The 20,923-nt window shown below is 42.4% G+C and overlaps 1 protein-coding gene across 4 annotated transcripts in view; it reads left to right on the top strand.

Annotated features, from left to right (window-relative positions):
• Positions 1-1,680: 1,680 nt before the first annotated feature.
• Positions 1,681-20,923, top strand: part of LOC111229861 (CUGBP Elav-like family member 2) — a 26,141-nt gene continuing 6,898 nt past the window's right edge. For 2 of the 4 annotated variants that reach the window (XM_022756354.1, XM_022756353.1), the window contains exons 1-6: positions 1,681-1,793; positions 13,527-13,717; positions 16,830-16,912; positions 18,525-18,573; positions 19,122-19,256; positions 20,179-20,258. In XM_022756354.1, the coding sequence (XP_022612075.1) occupies positions 1,681-1,793; positions 13,527-13,717; positions 16,830-16,912; positions 18,525-18,573; positions 19,122-19,256; positions 20,179-20,258 (651 nt within the window). Of the gene's footprint in view, positions 1,794-4,397; positions 4,553-13,526; positions 13,718-16,829; positions 16,913-18,524; positions 18,574-19,121; positions 19,257-20,178; positions 20,259-20,923 lie in introns of those variants that run through there. The other 2 variants (XM_022756356.1, XM_022756355.1) reach the window with 1 other exon arrangement.

Genomic DNA, 20,923 nt, shown 5'->3' with positions numbered 1-20,923 from the left:
TTCAACTGTAAACCATTACTGCACGCAGTGTTATCATACTGTGCCTTTTTAGTGCTTCTACATGTTGGTGGATCAGAGCAGGAAGAAAGACCTTCAGTTAGTCTGTGCTCCGCATGACGCTTGTGGCACTGACAGACATACTAAGCAGCAACACATCATACAGAACTGGATTTCAACATCGGTGTTTAAAATATTTATGTCAGCAGAAAGAGCGGGGCTGAAAATGAGGAGGATTTGTGCCATGATCAGAGGAAGTGGAGCCCCTTCATGCTGATTTTCTCAACTATACTGATACCAGCACACAATGACATGACCTTGTTTCAGATGACTTTCCTACTTAATGTCAAGTTACGCTAAAGGGACACAACACCTATGGGAGGATGAGACCTAGATTTGATTTCTCCTGGGTTTTGTACAAAGAATATTGTGACAAATTGCTCTTTAATTTTTAATCAGATGGCATAATGATAGCAAAACATGCTTTAAGCGTGTCAGTTATGACAGGATTCATTATAAGTTCACCGGTGTTCAGCAGCTGCTTTGCCTTCGTCATATTTCAAACTATGAGGCTCAAAGCAGAGGCAAATGAGCTTTGTCCCATGCAAATTGACATGCCAGGCATCTCTTGATAAAACTCTGCTGTTCAGTCTCTTCACTCTGAATCCTGCAGATTCCTGGCTACCGTTTCCAGTTATTCAGTTGTAATGTGGAGAACCACTTCCTACCCCACATCTTTCTGCAGAATTACACAGAAGTACAAGAGTACATGTACATTATGCACTGAAGTACTACAGGTAGGACCACAGGTGGGCCTGTACCATAGTCACTGGCAGTTAAATCAACTGCAGGTATTTCAGTCCCAGCATAGATTGACTGCAGCCTGATGGTGAATAATAGTGACAGTACTGTACTGTGACTTTATTTAACAAGTATTCATTCTGACTGTAATGTTTGCTTATGTTCTGGCAGGCTATCTGTATCCCTATCTACTCCAGAATAATAATGACATGAGGCTGTCAAGAAAAGCTCTTTACCTGCCACCCACTGGTTTGTTATCAGCCAAGTCACAGGAGCTGAGCAGAGAATGGTTATAATGTTTACCTGCAGTATGTACAGGTGTTGAGAGATGAGCAGAATGTTTAATGAATTATGAACATAATGGGCAATGGGCACAGTTATGAGGATACCAGGTTTAATAATCCATTTCCAAGACTATGCCTGGCCTTGGCCTTTATTTGGAGCACTGTACTGATTCACATACATGCCAACATCCACAGAGGCATGCCACAAAATCAGGACTTGTGGATGAGCTCTTGTGGCAACTTTGTCGTTGCTTCTTCTATTTTTCCCCAATCTGACAGTGGGAATAAATCATCCATGTCCAATTTCCTGAAGTTTTCCTAATATGGGTGTCAATTAGTGCAGGAGTGCTACTGTGGCCACAGCTTTACAGCCTGCAAACTGGGCTGCCGCAGGCAGCACAATGCATTAGCGCATGATGAGCTGTCAGAGAGGATTATTTCAGCCACGCCAGTCAGCAAAGGGGGTGGGCGCCGCTCTGCTGCACTAAACCGAGGAGAAGGAGTGGGCGGGAGACAGAGAAGGGAGAGAAACACATAGAGGAAAGAGGGAAAGAGAAGAAAGTGTCCATTACACCGGGTGGATTTTTCCAGAGCACCGATGTTGGAACACTCTTCTGAGCTGGCCCTGGTGCAGAGTTTGTATGCCAACAGCATGCGCTGTCCCCCCTCTGCGGCCGGGATCTCTGTCAGGAATGAAGACCTGCCTATGAGGTACGTTGGGGTTGGCCCCTCATTCAAATCTGGGCTAGCTTTTGTGGAGCAGCCCGTATTTGGACTGCCTCTTTGTCTAGGCTGGATATTGTCATAGGATGTATTGTTTCCAGTTGAGGCGTTCTTCCTGCTGTGATTGTGACTGTGCGCAGTGTGTTCTCCTGGTTTCCCTACATATTTTTTTTTCCAGGAACCCAGAAACTATTTATTTGAATCTCATAAATTTGGCTGATTAAATTAATCCCATCTTCACAACATAAAATGAATTCACTCAGTAGTACTGCTTTACTTTTAAATGGTTATAATGTAATTGGAATAGGAAGATCAATAGCTTTGCATTGTCATATCATTAAATTTCCATTCCTCTTCTATTCAAAGTTCCACAAGGGCTCAGACACTTGCATAAACTATAAATAATGAATGTGTTAGTGATGCAGGTGTTTCCCTCTGAATTGCACAGTTGACTGAAAAACACAAAGCTGTGTGACTACATATCTACTGAAACCATCCAGGGCCTTCCTGTACTTCCTCATTAAAACACAACAAAAAATACCAATTATCTTTAAAAGAACAAGAAGAAATGTTTCTATCCATTGTGGAATTTGCATAAATTTAGGGAAACTGGACATTGATAAAATGGTTTTATCATATGTGCTTAGAATATCTCGACACAGTGGATTTCCTCTAGAGAGCTGATGAAGTTCCATCTCTCCATTTTCAGTTGGTCGCCATTACTTTCAGGAAAGGCAGAGCTTAGAAAAAGTGTGCCTTCAAATTCAAGATGACGTATTTGAAAAGACACAATGTGGCCAATTTTTGTTTGAAGCTGGGCTAATTTTATTTGTGCAGTTTGTCATGAAAGGGTGCAAATTTAAACGCTGGACAGTGATGACTGACCCTTGGGACTTCAGTTTCACTGCATGAGGGGAAAACATTTGATGTAAACAACAAAAGCATGGTACGTGTGGAGGATTATGATAGGATTACAGTAGTAATAATCTCAGATTAAGAACAGGAGGCCAGTATTAGAAGGTGCCAGCAACTAGGCATTGGCCTCTGGAATCCACTCCAACACACATCCCTAAAGAAAAGCCAAGGAGATGCATGCCAGATGGTAGAAATAAACTGTTATGATGGCATTATGTACCGCACAGAAAACTGTACTGTGTATTGTATGTATTGTACACCCACAAGGGAAACAGGGCTGCTCTTTACAAGAATCCTGCTTCTTTTATAACAAATCTATTCAACAAGATCCCCTGAGATCTAATTGAGTCAAAGGAAATATGTGGATGCTGCAGATGGGATGACATTATTGTATTTTTCCTCCATCTTAATGAAACCTGATTCTCCAGAGATGTTTAGACTACCTTTTTATAGCAGGCCCTCAAGCATAATGGTAATGCATGTCGCAAAGTGGGCTTGTCTGCATGTATGACAAAATAGGTCGCATATTACATTATGCATACAAACCTCTTTTAGGCACCATTTAATAGAGAATACTCTGCCCTGATGCCAGGTTGCCTTGAAATTGCTATGGATACAAGGATTAAGTCGGATTTCATAAATGGGATGTTTCTTAACACTCGCTATGAATAATATTTTTGGATTGTGCAGCTGCTGGAGCAATAATGAATGGTTTGATAATTAGGCTGGGCCCCCCCACCCTTCCTCTCTACTAAGGCAAACAGTACTTGACAACGACCCCTCCTACCTTTCCCCCAAGTGTAGAGGCCTCGCCCTGCAAGTCCAGCACAACAAAAGAAGATAGGCTCCCCCTCCCCCAGGGGAACAACAGCCCAGCACAAAAGGGAACATGACCTATGACCTTGGGGGAAAGCAAGAGTGAAGACAGCCAGAAAAACTGGATTTTAACAATCTTACTTTTGTTTTGAAGTGATTTATTCACCTATCCACAATACAAGGCAATGGACAAGCTGCAAATGATCTTATTTATTTGACTAACCCAATAAAGAAGGCCAGGTGCCTAATTTAGATTCCAATGGAAAATATGGAAACAGGAGCAGCACTATTAATCATGATGGTAATGACCTGGGTACTATATTTAAACACTATAAATGTCTCTCTAATAAGGATCATTAGATCCCTGACTCATCCACAGACTAGCCTCCTTTCACAGTAAGGCTTGACAGGATCTGATTCTTCTAATGTGAATTTTTTCTTTCTGAAAATGCTGTAGGAGTCATTACAGGGATATTATGGTGATGCCACAGCAGATAAAACATCATAATCTACAAATAGGTCAGTCAACTCTCTATAGAGCACCGTGTACTCGTCCCAATAGGGCCATTACAATAATTTAACATCGGGGTAGAAGCACAGTGTGGCTTGCTGAGTGGCAGCAGCAGCAGCAGCAGCAGTAGGCAGCATGGTTTCAGACTTTTGTTGAAGAGGCCACGCCTCTGGTTTGCTGCAGCTCGGTGTGCAGTGTGACAGCGGCTTGCCTGAAATTATTTCAATCGGGGACGATAGAGAAATTAGGAGGAAGGAATAAGGCGGATACCGGTGCCCCCTCTCTCTCTCTCCCTCGCTCTCTCATGCAGTTTTGAAGAAGACGCCCCCTCCCTGCACCTGTTCTGCTTCGTCTTCTCGCCGTCTCGCAGGAGTTGAGCCTCTTGTGAGTGAGCGGACGTCGCTTCTCATTGTTAGATAGACGGTGTTTTGAGCATGACTTCGGCGTTCAACCTAGATTTCCACCCTCTGACGGAAAGTCGGTTAATGACTTCGAGTGACACAATGTAAGTAATCCAACTATCGATTTGTGTTGCGTTGTCTTTGCCAAGCTAAACATTTGTGAGTGCTTGTAGAGAGAGAAACAAAAAAACAGAGACAGTTCGGGGCGAGTTGGGAGTTGGCTAACGTTAGCTTAACTGGCAACTGGGATGCTAACGTTGCTAATGACACGGTACGCTCACCTGGAGTTGAAGTAGTTTGACCAACTTCGATCATAACGAGTGTAACCACAACAGAAGTCGGTTAAGTAAATATAACACCACTCCTAACTACGACCGAGCCCACACCTTCTGAGCTAACACGTCTTACTCTCAGTGACTGGAGGAAAACGCAGTTTGCTCGGCGCTACAATAGTCAAGTGACATGTGCTTCCGGAGATCACACGTTTCGGTATCAGCTCCAAAAAACAGCATCGATTAGCGTCTAAAACAACAGTCTGGGGTGTCTTTTGTGCTACTCTAACACAGCACCACCTCATTGTGTGGCGCTTTAGTTAGTTATTTAGAAGTGGACAAGTTTACGTTGTCGTGTGTTCTGCAAACGGTAGGTGTTAAATCGGTCAATAATGAACGGGTTGATAGGGAAGTGCCTTGAGTAGAGTTACCGCATTAAGTTGACCTAAAGTTTGCTAATAATACATTATGTTGCCGACTTAATATCTGCTTGTTGTCTGTGTTATTGGCTTAAACTCAACAGCTTGAGTGGACCTTGTTGGTAGGCGGCACACGGGCTGTGTCTGCTAGCTGCCGAGCTAGCTCGTATCGCTAGCTGTAGCTCTCAGACACTGGTGCCCCCCTCCATGTTGAATGTAGAGTGCTTACTTAACGGCACTAAACACGTGGTTTCCTACATTATTGAGCCATTAATGGAAATCTTGTGACAGGGCATGTAAACAAGGGAGAAAAAGACCAAGCACAGGGGTCCATATAATGGCTCCTGTCCTCGTCATAACTTCAGCTAATCCCGTTTGACAAAAACATGATCAAAACCACAGCATGCTTTTACAGGACTGTTTAAAATTTAAATGTTTGTACTTTCAGGAATGCTATCTTTATATTGTAACAAAACGGGCCCTGCCCTTTCATGTAGTAGTCTGCCTGGTCTCTTGTAAGAGTGATTCTTAAAAGCATTTTCTCTGTTCTTTTCATTAAATTAGGTCAGTGGGGTTTGTATGAATGGCTGCAAGGTCAATTCTTGAGCTGTGCTTTCAGATGCTTTACCATTCATCTTATTCTACTATGATCAGGGCCAACAAACCATTATTTTCATAAATCTTATTTTCTTGATGAATTGTTTGGTCTGTGAAGCATGAGAAAACTGAAAATTGCCCCTTTCAATATCTGAGGTCACAAGATGTCTTGGTTAAATATCTTGTTTTATTTGAACAATCCAAATCTACTGTAATGTAAAACAAAAAAAGCTTCAAATTCTCGCCAGGCCTTTTTGCTTGAAAAAAAAAGAGACATTTAATTTTTTATAAAAATAGTTGCAAATTACTTTTTACAATTGGCTAATCAATTAATTGATTAGTCATAGCTTGAACTGTGATTAGCTGCAGCCAGCTGTTTTGATGCTTAATTGTAATCTTAGATACGAATAGAAACTGCCAAAAATTCCCATTTTTCAAATAATATTTTACACTTTTGAAGAGTATTTTTTGAAGAATATCTCATCTGTAATACTTGCCAGCAGTGAGGTGGTGATTACATCTTGCCCCAGCTATATTTGATTGATTCATCCCTCTGATTGTTGACAGTGAGAGTGACTATCAGGGCTTAAACGTGATCCTTTGGCAGTCAACACAGCCATAGTGCTATGTCAGTAAGCTAAGCGTCACAGTGATCCTTTTTGTTGTGGCCGGGGAGCTGTTGATCTGTGCGAAGTGTAGGATCTTGGCACAGGGTCCGGGGCTGCTCAGGCCAGCTGTTCTGTTCTCTTCCTTTGCTGTGAGGGCGGTGGTGGGAGAGTGCCTTGCAGCCAGATGTTGACGGCCAAGAGCAGGAGGGCTCTGATCTAGCCTGTCACCTGTTTCTCTGCTCCTGCTGCTAGCATGGTGCATCAATAATTACAAGACTAGCTGTCCTGGAGCTACATGCACATAGCCTTGGAAAGCTCATAATCAAGTCCCCTATCTCCAGTGTGGGGTGGTGTGATCGAAGGTTGAGCAAATTCTTCTGCAAACTTTGCAAACAAAAGATATTGTGGGGCAGTGTTACATAAGACTAGATTCACCCACCATGTCCATAAAAAAATGTCAGTACTGCCTGGCTGTTTAGACATTAACCAAAGTCTACACTAGCAGCATGTTGAAGCAGCAATATGAACTGAGCTCGTGATTCTGAAATTGTGTATCAATTAGCATAATGTTTTCAAGATTATTCACTGTCTAGGTCGGTATGCTTGTGAGCTTATGCTCTGTGCCTGCAGTCCACATGAAGTGGAATCAGCTGATTGGCTGAAAAAAGCACTTCTTCAGTGTCAAGTCAAGAGAAGCAGTAATGGATTGGATTTAGAGGATGTGATAACAAGAGAACCAATTCTGAATTGATGCTTTTGTGGAGCAGAAAGCGTCTGTGCACTGCAGGTATCGGCTGTGTGTGAACTTATTCATTAATTAATATATAGTGCATTATATTTATTGTCCTATTTTATGCAAGTGTTGAATGGTGAATGTGAATTTTATCTCCCTAAAAATGAAACAAAAGTTAGAATTGCAACAATTAATTTATTATTCATTTGACAGAAAATTAAACTACAACTTCTTTGATAATTGACTAATCGTTTTAGTAAATGCCAATTTAGACAAATATTTCCCGGTTCCAGCTTCTTAAATTTGAGAATTTGATGCATTTTCTTTTAATTTTTTGTGATCGTCCAGTAAAACAAGCCATTTGAACGCATCACCTTCAGCTATGGGAAACTATAAAAGGAATTTTTTTTTACCAATTACATTTTACAGGCAAAGCAGTTAATCAAGAAAATAACCTGTAGATTAATAAATAATGAAAACAAAAAATTAACTATCCATGGCATGTACATCATTTTCTTGCTCACTGTCCCACAGTGTAAAGTGTCTGATTTTATACATCTGACAATTTACATGTAGACTTCCCACTGTACTCAGAAGAATTGGTGTGTTATCCTTATAATAATTAATGATGACAGTGAAATCACTTACAAAAGACAGTGTTTTCGTTCATCTGGCCATCATCAGTGTCACAATAGCTGCTTTCACACATGCACTACAACCTTGAACTTTTCTAGACATTACCTGGGGAAGCTGCATGTGTGATCACAAATGTCTGCATCAGGAGAACCGGACATTAAATGAACTTGACCCTGCCAGCTCCCCAGTATAAAGTCTGTGTAATGTCAGATTGAGCCCGTGTGTGAATAGAGCAGGTTATTGTACGGAGAATTCACAGCGAGCGAGTGGGCATGTTGAAGACGTTTCTATTCTGCTTCCTGCATGCTCCACCCGGACGCCACCCTTCGCCTAAATGTAGTATAGTATAGTATTTCCAGTAGGTGTGAATGCAGTGTAGCTGCATTTTAAAATGATAAACACATAGGTGATTCCTGTCAAGGAAATTAGCATTGCACATGGCAAGGCAAACATGCTTGCATACACATCGCATACATGACAGTCAATGAGCATCCAGCATTGGACCAGAAAAGAAGGTAGGAACTAGCTGGACACAGAAAAATGTGGGATCTCTTCAGTAGATCCACCATCGACTTATATACAGTTAGTTATCAGTTTTGATGTGTTAAAGAAAAAAATATAGAAAGGGGAGTGATTGTGACACTGATGAAGACCAGACAGCCAGAAAGGTTTTCTTTTGTAAATAAATGAATTTCTTGTCATTGAGTGCAACCTCTTCTGTCATCAGTGGAAATCACCATTGTTTGACTCTACGCCAGTGATGACACAAGATGATGACATTTAAAAAGTGTCTGAAGTCTCATTTCACTGCTCACTTCGGTGTAACCTACTGAGTGTCTTTTATAGGAATTAGCAAATGAGGGATTTTGGACACAACCATAGAGGAATTTGTGGTATGTAATACATAAAGTGAATGCAAAAAGTTACATGTTTATTAAGGTTTTGTATTAGAGATGTTACGTGGCCTATCACAGGTTAGGATAATAGGTGACTGAGTAAGTCAGTGCAGTAAGCACACTCTGTCAAAGTAATCAAGAGTAATTGCTGCTTTTAGTGGGCAAATGTCTCTTACGGCAAAGCTGCTGCCTGTTCTGTGAGCTCCACCTGAAGATTTAGATTCATGCTCCATCTTACGCTGACAGAGGTGTGAGCACGGTTTATTTCATCAGTTGTTTCACTGTTCGTTCACACAAGCTTTACTTTGGCAACGTCATCCATAATCACCAGGGACACTTGGTGTGATTATGGGGCTAATGGGGCGGGCCTTGTCATCAGATGCTGGCCGTCTGTTAACATGCAGCCCATTCAGAGGCTGATTGAACATGTCTGTCTTCATCAGGGGAAATGTAACAATGAAATCAAGCCATATTGAGCTGAGCTGGAGTTAACGCCAGGAGGAAAATATCTTAATAACTTCTCATCAGAATCACAGTTTGCTGATTAGGGCCGACCACTTGGTACAGAAATCAAATAACACATTGTCCTCCAGTTTCTGGCCGCAAGCGACATCGATTCTTAGTCGTCATTTGTTTTTCCTAACCTGGGCCGTGTATCTTGAGTGTTTTTTGGTCATGGGTCCTACAGCAAATGTTCTGTAAATCCTGCTCCTGTTTTCAGTGGCCAGTTTTTAACTTCAAGCCTGTCATGAGGATATTTTTATTCCAAGCTTGTGAAACCTTATTCAACCTGTCAAAAAATATTCTGCCTCTTTGTGTAGTAGTGGAGAAAATAGATGGAGTTGGAAGAGAGAGCCTTTATAGAGCCTTTATGTTCTACTTGACAGATGTCAAGATATTACCAAGGCATTAGAGGCATTCTGTGTCCTGTTGAATCAGCTTATGAGGCCACTGGTTTCCTGAAAGAAGAAACATCTAATGTTTTTTTTTGTTTGTTTTTTTTTGAGGGTATTACTAGCAAACAGCTGTTTCAGTTCACAGATTTTTCCTCTTTTCTCAGAAGCATTACGTGTGTCTATGTGAACCTTGACTTTTTTTAATCCCCAATAAAGCATGACAGCAGTGGTTGCCTAAACGGGCAAAGAAGCAAGTTTTAGTCTATTACTCAAAACAGGAAGCCACTCAGCATTATGTTCAGCGTTGCCCTAACAAGATTATTTTTGATCGAAATCATAATCAAAGCAACATTGTGATTGTTAAATTGACATTTCAAGCACCAAATAGCAATTCTAAAACTACAGTGAGAGAAGGGATTCTTAAAAAATGTAAGTGACCACAAATAGCAGGGAGTGTGAAGAAATTGTTTTCCATCAGCAGTGGTGACAAAACAAAATCATGTGACGTGTTGTCCGTGTGACCCCTGGAGGTTTAAGGATGAGTATCGTCCAAATGCACAATGCTGAGCTTTCAAAATCATGTACATTAGCAGGCCAATTGGCTGGCTTTCTATTATGGGCACAGTAAAGGTGTCGCTGGCATACTTGCACGGTCAGAGCTCACCAACAGGACACATGGTCCAGATAAATCACCTGTTTTTATGGGTGGTGCAGCAGTAAGCATGCAACTGTCGTGGCTCTGGCTCCAAATGACTCGTCAGCTGCTGCAGGGCGTCTTGGAGTGCAATGAGCTGCCACATCACAGGGCTGTTTGTGGAAGCTCAGCAAAAGACTTCATCACTTCTGTCTGTGAGCACTGAGTCAGGTGGTGGAGGGAACAGTAGGGGTAGTATTGACAGAATCAGTTGTAGTATTTTTGAGTCAGTACCCTTATCAATAATGTGCCAACATTTTGTGTATGTCTGAGGTGAATGAAAATGAATTTGTGGAACTTAAATCTTAAATACATTGGAAAAAGTACCAACAGCAACATATCTTTACTGAACAGTGTAGGGGTTACTCTGACCTCACTGAGCCCATTGAGTTTTCATTTAAACTCACTCCTGTAGAAACTATTGACAGCACCTTTGCATTGGCATAATGCCATTTCTGTATTGACATAATATTATGCTGCTTAAACGGCTTGATACTCCAGTTCCACTGATAGATACTAGTTTATATCAGCAAGTGACACTTAAAACTGACATGCTACTGGCAGACACTGATCCTTGTAGGCAGCTGTCACCTTTAGGTTGGCTAAGCTAGCAGGGCTAGTTATAGCTAATTACCATGCCTGTAAAGGAATCACTTCTTCAGTTTCTTGCCGAGAGTTAGATGAAAGGCCGGACTACTTCTTGTCCAGGAGCAATAATTTCACTTTTAAATATCATGTCTGTTGCTTCTGTTTTCCCTGTCCTCCAGTTTTAACTCTCGTGGTCCACACAGCTCTTAGTATGACCGTGCTTGCCTGTGTACTTGTTCGCTGTACAGTATATAGTTCTGTGAAGTAAAACAATCAATGATTTTTATGAAAGGAATTGCTCAATTTCATGGAGTAGTATAAATGTATGACATAGATATTTTTGTGTTTTTTTGCAGTTATTTTTGGTTTGAGTAGATAGCAAAACCAAAGAATGTATTATTGCAGTTACAATCTCTCTAACACTGTCCTAAACTGAAGAGACAATCCACAGCTACAGGAGGCTTAGGAGTTGAATGAATGTTAAAGGGAGTATTTTGAGCCTTCGTGTTTTTGTGTGCTGTGACACAAATCCAGTTTTTCAAGTGAGGTTTGCAGCGTTTTTACAGCGAGATTTCATCAAAGGGCCCTCAGCAAAATGGCGTCGCAGTGTCACTGGCAAAACTGGATAAATGGTTTCACACACCAGTGCTGTGGCCTTAGCAGACGTAGCCTTCGATGTGTTCCAAAGCATCCCTCTGACTTGGCCCATTGTGCTATAGAGGAACGGTGAATAGTGTTCTCCAGCATGGGGGAACAATATGTGATTGTTCCCCTGCTGTGGTGAAGAAGCTGTAGGTTACTCTCTGTACCATCGCCAAAGCGCCTGAGGAGGAGATGCACTGCAAAATCTCTGTCTGCTAACCAGCGATTCTTGGAGGTTTAGAGCTCTGCAGTGCTGTTTTCGTGTAGCTGTCGGAGCTGGTGGGAGGGGGGCACTCACCCCTTTTTTGGTGTAGAGGCTTTTGTTTGTGGTGCTTTTATCAGTTTATATGTCATCATCATTCGAATGTATTGACAGCCTCCAGGAAAAAAAAAAAATCATACTGAGTGTGGAGTGGGATTTCATAAAAACAAGAACTGAAGTGTGAATTGTTAGTATGTCATTTAAGTCCCTCAAGGAGTTTGGTGTTTCTGCGGAACGGCTGGGCTCAATTTGTAAGAGATGGATGGCTCGCGTCCAAAGGTCTGTTTGTTGTTTGTTTTTTCTACATTAGTGTATCTTTTTGTCAGTCTCACTTATGCATTGTTGTTTTAAGAAGTTACGGACTGTGTGTGTACCATAGTCTCTATTTTCTGTCTTTTACCAGTGATCCATGGCCCTTTTTGATACTCTACAATACCGAAGCGTGTATTGGGAGTGATGCTTTATGCTTAACATGATCTCTCTCCCTCAGTACCCATGGATGGCTGTTGTTGAGGCCTTATTCCAGAGTCTCTACTGCCATCAGAAAATGTTTGTGTGCTTGATTTTGTGTGAGTGAGACAAAGGTGCCGTAGTTGTAAGTACACTGGTATTGATTCTCTCTCCCAAAGGCTTGCCACAAAGGAAAATGACATGATTTATTATTTCACTCATGGCCATCATTGCTCTACTACCCCCAGTCACTCAGATTGTTGTTCTTAAGTAGTTGACTGTGCAATTCAGAATGTTTACATCATCCAGTATTATAAACAACATAGTGTTTCAGCATCTACTTTGGTGTACACATTAAGTAGCCACACTGCTCAGGATGTAGTGCTCTTTAAAGCATTTGACTCCTTCAAAAATGATTGGTGAAAACAGGTGCATCAGGAAGTATTTGGATTTAAAAAGGATAATTTCAAACTATTTATGTGGTTGTTAAAATCCATTGTTAATTAAATTATATTCTTTTTTTTAACTGGGTCTATTGCTAAAATCCAAAATATTGCTACTACTTTTACTGTCTACTGCACAAATAATTACCACAAATAATTGGTTTATAATGGCTGTCAAACTGCCCTCCACAACTGGATTTTTTTTTTTTCATTAAGCTCTTTTTGCAGACAAATACATTGCAAATCTTTCTTAAAATAATTTGGAGCAGCACATCACTAACAAATTATTTGAGGGTGTATGGCAGAAACAATATATAGTGTACATTTATCAGATGTGCTAGAAACATTTGTTGCATCATTATTGTGACCTGAAATGGAAGAATATCTTGTCGTAGCAGACTACTTCCCCTAGAACAGATGTGCCCAAGGCTAACTGTGTGACTCTAAAGTTTACATTAGATTTTAACATAAGCTTGACAGAAACCGATGCACCACAAAAAAAAAAAAAAAACATGATGCAATGCAGCACTTGTCTGTAAGCTGTCAAGAACACTGCATTCCTGTGGTTTAATTTCATTGATTCTTTTGTTTCATTCAACAAAGATATATTGGTTGCATGTTGGTAGTTGTGCTCACAGAGTGTGTCCACACACTTCATACTACACTTTCTACCAAAGTGACAGAATTAATATCAATAAGTTGTTTTTTAGCCTGCTGCTAACCTCCGTTTTAGTTTAGATATTGGGCAAGCATTTCAAAGGATTGTCACATTGTTTTTGATATTGAAGTGTTCTGTCATCCTGTAATTCTTGGTGCTTCATTGTTGAATTTAGGTATGTCTTTGTGAACTTAATGCAAGACCACGGATTCAAACTTAAGAAATGAATTTTGTATAGACCCTTGTATACTAAGTACAGATTTTTTTCTGCTTGTTTCTCTTAGCAACGGCAGCAAGATGAATGGGTCGCTGGAGCATTTGGACCAGCCGGACCCAGACTCCATCAAGATGTTTGTGGGACAGATCCCACGCTCCTGGTCAGAAACGGAACTAAAAGAGCTTTTTGAGCCCTTTGGAGCTGTGCACCAGATCAACATCCTCCGTGATCGCACCCAGAATCCCCCTCAAAGCAAAGGTATGGTCAGAGTATAAAAGCACAGTGCCACATCATCTACCATCACATTTCAGCACAGTCCCCTTAGGAGTTGCACAGCATTGCTCGTCTGTACACACAGTGCACCTATATGTGTGCTTACAGATGAGATGATTCAATAGTCTTTTGCAGCAGGGTTAAAAAAAAAAAAAAACAAAAGAAAATTTATAACCCTGCTTTATAGAATTTTTTTTTTCTTTTTACTTTGCTTTACTGGTTTAAAAGCAGCATTGTATGAAGGAAGTGTTGCTCAACTGAAATTTTCCATTAAGACATCCATCGATGCGCTCACTTAGGTATGGTGCTCGAGATGAGCGATTCACTTTAGGTTGCAATTAGAGGAGACTGTGAAGTGGAAGCCCGCTGTCTGCAGAGAGCTGCCACTGGAAGTGCTCAGTCTTCCGTAACTAACTGCAGGTGAATAAAGTAAACGACAGTTTCCCTTATGTAACTGTCCTGGGTTTACACCACCACCCAAATTTCAATCCCTTGATGGTTGGATGACTCACTATGGCTAAAGGCACTAATCCACTCTTGGGTTTTAATGTGGTGGTACCATGTTTGATGCTGGACAGTGGTTTCACGATCCTGACATACCAAGCTGTCTGGCTGTCATTGAAGGTCTCTGGCCAACTCATAATGTTGTGAGGTGTGTCCAGAACCACCGGCACTATTTGACCCTTATCAGCCCCAAATTGTTGGTGTAGACAGTCTAAGAGAGATCGTCGGCTGACTGCTTGTTCAGCTAGGTGAAACAGTGATTTTACCTACTGAACACAGTTTATCCTTATTTTTTTACCTTTCATAAGTGAGACAGGCTTAAAACACCACAGCAATGCCACTGCTTTAGAATCACCTGCCTTTCTGGCATTCAGTTTCCCTTCCCCCCTCCTTCCTAGCATCCATGCAAACATCAGTTGCATAGAAGTAATTTACAAAAAGCAACAAGATGAGTCTGTGTTGTCTCGTCACATTCCAAAATCTCAGTCTCAGTCAAGGTGCTGCTTTTTGGCTAGACTGCAACTGCGGGGCCAGTCCTATAAATGCAAATGTCTGTCGCTGACTAACTAGTGATGAAGTTGCATCATTGGTCAGCCGGCCAAATGTTGGCATTTCCGCATTGACTGTTGCTCTTTCAAAATGATGTTTGTTGCTACATTAACGGCAGTTCAGACCCCTCTAGCAACTTTTTTTCAAAAAAGCACCTCGTGAAAAAATCTAAAAACTTTTTGGACAAAATGTCGGCTCCTTTCCATAGAAGAGAGCTGGCAGTATCACCCTGTCAGCACATATTTAGGCCTTCCCTCCACAATGATTTCCTGAATATGTTAATCACTGTATTATGACATTTAGAGACATTGAGCTACTTTTCACAATAAATCAATTTCGCACATTGACCATATTGAGGTCCAGACATATACCAGGTTTTGACCTAGTCTTGTTAACCTGTTATCAGTGTCTTATCCAGGCTTCATGGTTACCCGGGTGTTGGGGATGGTTACTCAGTCAAAAAGAGCCTTTAGTGTGTCAGCGTCATAACGGCAGTACAGCCTGTCACCAGCACACCACTCGAATCCACATGATCAGGCTTTTTAACAAAATGTACTCACACCTCATCATCACCAAATAATCCTGAGTGTGTTCAGTGGTTTACCAGAAAATCTCTAGGGTCCTTATTATGTGTCGTGTGTGTATATAAATATACAGCCAACACTGTGCAGTTCAGTGGGAGGCTGAAGAGTTCAAAGCCCCCTTTTTTTTCTTTTTTCTTTTTTTTTTTTTAAGCAGAGCCCTCCCCTGTTCTATGCGGAGTGTCAGCTGTGATGGCCTATTGACATGTTAATGCAATGTTAATGTATTCTAATAGATAATCTGGCCTGATCACAGCCGTCTTTCGCTCACCCAGTCTGTGAGAGGGGAATTTGTTGCTGCGGCACCCCCACGCCCATCAATTTGACTGCCGTCCTTCTTTCCCAGTCATCATACTCCTACTGGGAGAAGTGGGGGGCAGTTTCCATCTAAGCATGACGGCCTGATGCTGTCAGGCTCACGTTTATTTGCATGGCAGATAATACACCCTTCTTCCCTTTCTTATGTCATCAATCTTTCTTTTGTTTGATTTATTCTTTGAAATTGCTGTAATCCCACTTCCATTTTGATTGTTTACTTTGCCATGGACCTATTGAGGAGCCATCAGATTGCAGCTGTTTTTAGGTCACGTCTACTGCAGGTCATGAAAAAATCATCTGATAACTATCACGCCTCTCTGGATGGTTTATTTAGCTCCAGTAAATCGGAGGCAGGGCTAAGCAGCAGAGAAAGAGAGAACTCAGCTGGTTGTGAGAGAGAAGAGAGCAGCTCGATGCATATTAGAGTTCAACAGCCCTCCCCGCGGCCTGGGAGCTCCAGTAACAGCATAATACACACTATGTAGGTCAGAGACGCTGCAGTGCTCCACTTCCCCAGCCCAGTGAAACTGACAGGCTGGAACGCCACTGGCGGTCTGCTGGGACGGAAGGATGAGAGGCTTTTTTTTTTTTTCCTCCCCCGCTCTTCTTTTCTTCATCCCCCTCCCCCACCACCTCTCTTCTCCTGTGATTCCTCTTCCTTGCTCTCACTCCTGCTCTCTCTTGTCTCTTTGTGGTGTTGTTGTGCCTCCTGTATGTGTGTTTGAGTGTGATCGGATTCTTATGCAATGCGCCACCACTCTCTCTGATGTGTTGATGGTTGTTGGTACTGTGCCCTGGCTTGCCCAAGCTGTGTTGACCTGTGGACTGTGCATCAGTGCGTCCTGACAGCTATCTAACCCTGTCGTCATCTCTATGATCATGTCACACAACAGCCTTCAACTATCTCATTACTCCACTGTCCTCGCTGCAAGCTCCTACATGAGCTGTGTGCACCATCTAACAGTTGGTGCTAAGAATATCCTGTCACATGTTTCTAACGTGATGTGTGGAGAACATACTTTCATCCATTTAGCTTCTTTCCTCCGCAGTATTGGTGGTATTTACTGTCTGTATGCGTTGTTCTAATACTGTCTGTCTCCCCCCTCTTCCCCGCCCATTGTTTGTCCCTGTTTTCCACTCTGCAGGATGCTGTTTTGTAACTTTTTATACAAGAAAAGCTGCACTGGAGGCCCAGAATGCACTGCACAACATAAAGACCTTAAGTGGGGTGAGTAAGCACAGTATGGACTGCTTTTAGCTGCTTGAGCCCCTCTACATCCCTGGTGCAGGCTGTGAGCTGTGTGCTGGCCGATAATGAGCTCTCAGCTCACTGAACGCCTGTCTGGCCTGAGAAATATCTCAACCCCCACTATGCACGAACACCACACCAAGGACTCCCTCAGCCTCAACACACTGAATTGATAAGATGACCCAACACACACACACACACGCCCAGGTATCAGGTAAAGTATGCCTGACCAGGCAGCAGGTTATTCACTGAGGCACAGGATCCGATCGCCACAAAGTGGAACAAATTATTAATGCTTGTCTTCATGAATCATTGATGCACATCTGCATTTTTATTTCCCTAAGTTAGAGGTATAAAACTAGGCGAGTTGAAGTCTCTTTAACAATGGAGCCTGGTGAGAGTGTGGTCTCTTAATTCCTCACCTGATTTATATAGTGAGATTAAAGCCCAGTCAACTGGAATAAGTGCAGTTGCTTGTTAAACCTCTACAAATCTGCCCAGCCTATACACCATTCTAAATTACTTTCCTTCCAATCAATTAAATCTATACCAAACAACTCTAGCTGTCGATTAAATCAATAGCTCAGTCTATTGGAAAAGGAGCCACTGTCAGTGAGGTTACAGGTAAATATTGAACCAGGTTGATAAATGAGTGTAGCAGGCTGAGTATACAGGCCTGGCACTCTTCACTGGAGGACTATCAATCAGCCAGACATTTCAAATAAAGTGTGGTCCAACAGCTCAGCTCTCCTGGTCATACTGTTACTGGCATTGACTGCAGGTGACTGAGTTTGGTTTGCGTGACAGTAGAAAAGCTTGTTTCCTCGTTCCCTGTTCTCTCTCCCTTCTGTGCCTTGCTCTCCTTGGTCAGTGACGCTAGCCAGTTCCCATACTGAGTAGGCCATCTGTCCGCTTCTCTATAGTGCTCGTCAAAAACAAACCCACCGCTTTTCATATGTACAATCTGCTCAGGCATCTCGCAGCTAGATTTATTTCTTCTTTCACGTCACATGACAGGTAAATGTGCTAAAAATATATTCACTTGAAGTTCTGTGCATCGCCTTGGACAATAGTGTTCGTTAAATGGCTTGAAATGACAGAGAAATGAGCAGTTGTTCTGCATCCACTTTCTCACATAAATGAACACAGCTTGAGAAATGGCGACGTGTTCAGAGATGTGAAGTTGACTCAGATGAGATTTTTCACAGCACAGATTTGCCACACCTTGTATGTGTATGTAATATGGTGATGTATAGAGGCTTAAGAAAGTATTATATCAAATTCTGAAAAACCATCTCTGTATAACTGTTCAAAAGAAGATGAGGGATGTTGACAGGAAGAATCGATAAGTTCAATCACGAGTCTTCACTTCAGTGAGAAGTGAAATTGGATAGTGGGGAATTTGATCCCTGCCATCAACTCATAGACACTTCCTCCCGATTCTGGCAGTGGTGTGGGATGATGGGCTTAGAGTGAAAGAACAAAACAAGAGGCAGAGAGAAATGTTTGAAGATGGGGGTGGGGGGGTGACAGATGTGGTGTTAACCATTTCTCTACCCTTTTTTTTTTTTTTTTTTTTTTCTCTCCCCAGATGCATCATCCTATCCAGATGAAACCCGCTGACAGTGAGAAAACAAGTGGTAAGTGGATTCATCTGAAATGCAGTGTGACACCAGCCAGAGGATGGTAGGATACAGAGATGAAGTCTATTGAGGAAAAATTTAGCCAAGATCAATGGGGTTTGAGGTTTTAAAAATGGGGGACAGGGGCTTTGTTGTCTCTATTTAATGCCAAAATGAAGGCCTGAGAAGGACTTAGCTCAGGGAATGTGCAGCAATACATAGATTCTATATAGTGTCAGGGGCTAGGAGGATTAAGAGCTTTAAAAGACACCAAGGAGAGAAGAGAAGACCAGGTACAGAGGATCTGCAGGAGAGCACAAATGGATGATATAGGCCTCTGTCTAGAGAAGTAGACACTGAGGAAAACAAAGCTGCAAGTTGCAGAGATTTGTAGAAGAAGCTGGCACCTTGAGTGAGAGGCAGAAAATGTGGCAGCATGACAAGGAGAGAGGTTGAACAAGAAAAATAGAGGTGCAAGATTTACTGCCTGATGTAACTGCTTCTTTCATAGCTCCATAATTGTTTGGGTTTAACCGAATAGCTGTTCTCTTTTCATCCTTCTGCAGCGGTTGAAGACAGAAAACTCTTTGTCGGAATGGTTTCAAAGAAATATGGCGAGAACGAGGTCAGAATGATGTTCTCGTCTTTCGGACAGATCGAAGAGTGCCGAATTCTCCGGGGACCAGATGGTCAGAGCAGAGGTAGGTGTAGGCACTGTGTTCTTGGCCTTGCAGCGGCCACCTTCAGTGTAGCCGAGTACATATTCTCACAAAGTATTTATACAGGCCCCTCCCTGCTTCTTCATTTCGTCCCCCTCCACCCCCAAATCAAGTGCTATTCACCTCCAGTGGCACCCATTCCATGCCCATAGTCTATCCTCCTGTCACTGTGACACTCAGCCTCCACATCTCACAGTGAAGGGCCGCTGCACTCGCTGTCCGGCACAATGGCCCGTTGCCTTGGCAACCGCTGGCTGCTGGTGTTCGTGGGCTCAGCTGGCGGACGGCTCAGCTCGGCTCAGCTCCTCCTTTACCGCCTCCTTCATCACACTCTACAAAGGCTGGAATTAGCCTGTCGTCGCTTCTCCTACATAGCTCTCTGCTGCATAAAGCCTCAGATAGTAGGCGGCACAGGGCTCTCATGTTGACGTATACATGATAAAACCTCATAGCAGAGACAGTTAGCCAGAATTTCTGCTCTTTTCTCATAATTGTACGCAGTGCAGCCACAGTTTGGAATGGACCATATGACCCTCTGATGTTTTTGCAGATCTTACATATTTCAGCAAATCAAATCCTTTCGGTGTGTTTGTATTTGTGCATTTTATGTGTATATAATCACATTGACTGTTCCACCATGACACCACATAGTCAAGCCTCTTTGGGTGGCTATTTAATCCGTCGATCACTGTGCTCATGTGACACGTGTTACTGTTCTCCTTGTTGTGTTCTTTCTCCGTGTGCTAACCAGTGAGGGTGGTTCTGTGTGCTTGGGAGTTGCCATTCTCTGTACTGTAATGTGTTTTTTGGGGTTCATAACGAGTTGTCCAAACCTTTTGTCTTGTTTTGTTTCTTCTTGTCCCCCCCCCTCCCCCCCCTCTCTCCTATTGTTCCCCCCCTACAGGCTGTGCGTTTGTCACATTTGCTACCAGGGCAATGGCACAGAATGCAATCAAAACCATGCATCACTCTCAGACTATGGAGGTACTGTACCCCTTAGCACCTATTTCTCACCCCCCCTTCCCCCTCCCCCCTCCCCTTCTTACATTCTGCTGCCCCCTTGTGTTGGAAATATGACAGCCCTGTCCAAGCAGATGGCGTCCATTCATCAGAGTATGAGTCATTTCCAAAACCACTCTTGCTAATTACAAAATTACATTGTTGTCTGCAAAATAATTGAATAAAACTTGAAGCATTGCCTCACACATAGCTGCTGAATCCAGAGTTAAACGGACATGACAGGACACAATGAAAATTGCTGTCATCTCTAATTTTGGGCTGGACTAAATTGATCTCATCTATTGATTCTGATAATATTTTAGGGGCCTAGCCTTCACATTCTACCATAATCAATCTATACTTTGGACCACAGAGAAAAGAGTCCCACAATCAAATAGAGGTTAACAAGGAATTACTCTAGACTGGAGCAGCTAACCTATTAGATTTCTTCAAGAACTGGGTCCATGTCCTTGTGTAGCCAGTAGAGTCTTTGTGGAAGTGGAGCAGCAGTAATTTGACAGCTAGCAGGTCAGAGGCTCCCCAGTGAAGCATCAGACCAAGTCTAATTAGGAGCCTGACCAAACATAACACTCCTCCTACCAGATTAAACACAAGCCCCAGTGGTGGTGCCACCTATACCCCCCCCCCCC

Source organism: Seriola dumerili, unplaced genomic scaffold (genome assembly GCF_002260705.1).
Source record: "Seriola dumerili isolate Sdu_G_001 unplaced genomic scaffold, Sdu_1.0 BDQW01000242.1, whole genome shotgun sequence".
NCBI lineage: Eukaryota > Metazoa > Chordata > Actinopteri > Carangiformes > Carangidae > Seriola > Seriola dumerili.
Note: the sequence above shows the minus strand (reverse complement) of the source record. Positions and strands in the feature narration are given on the sequence as shown.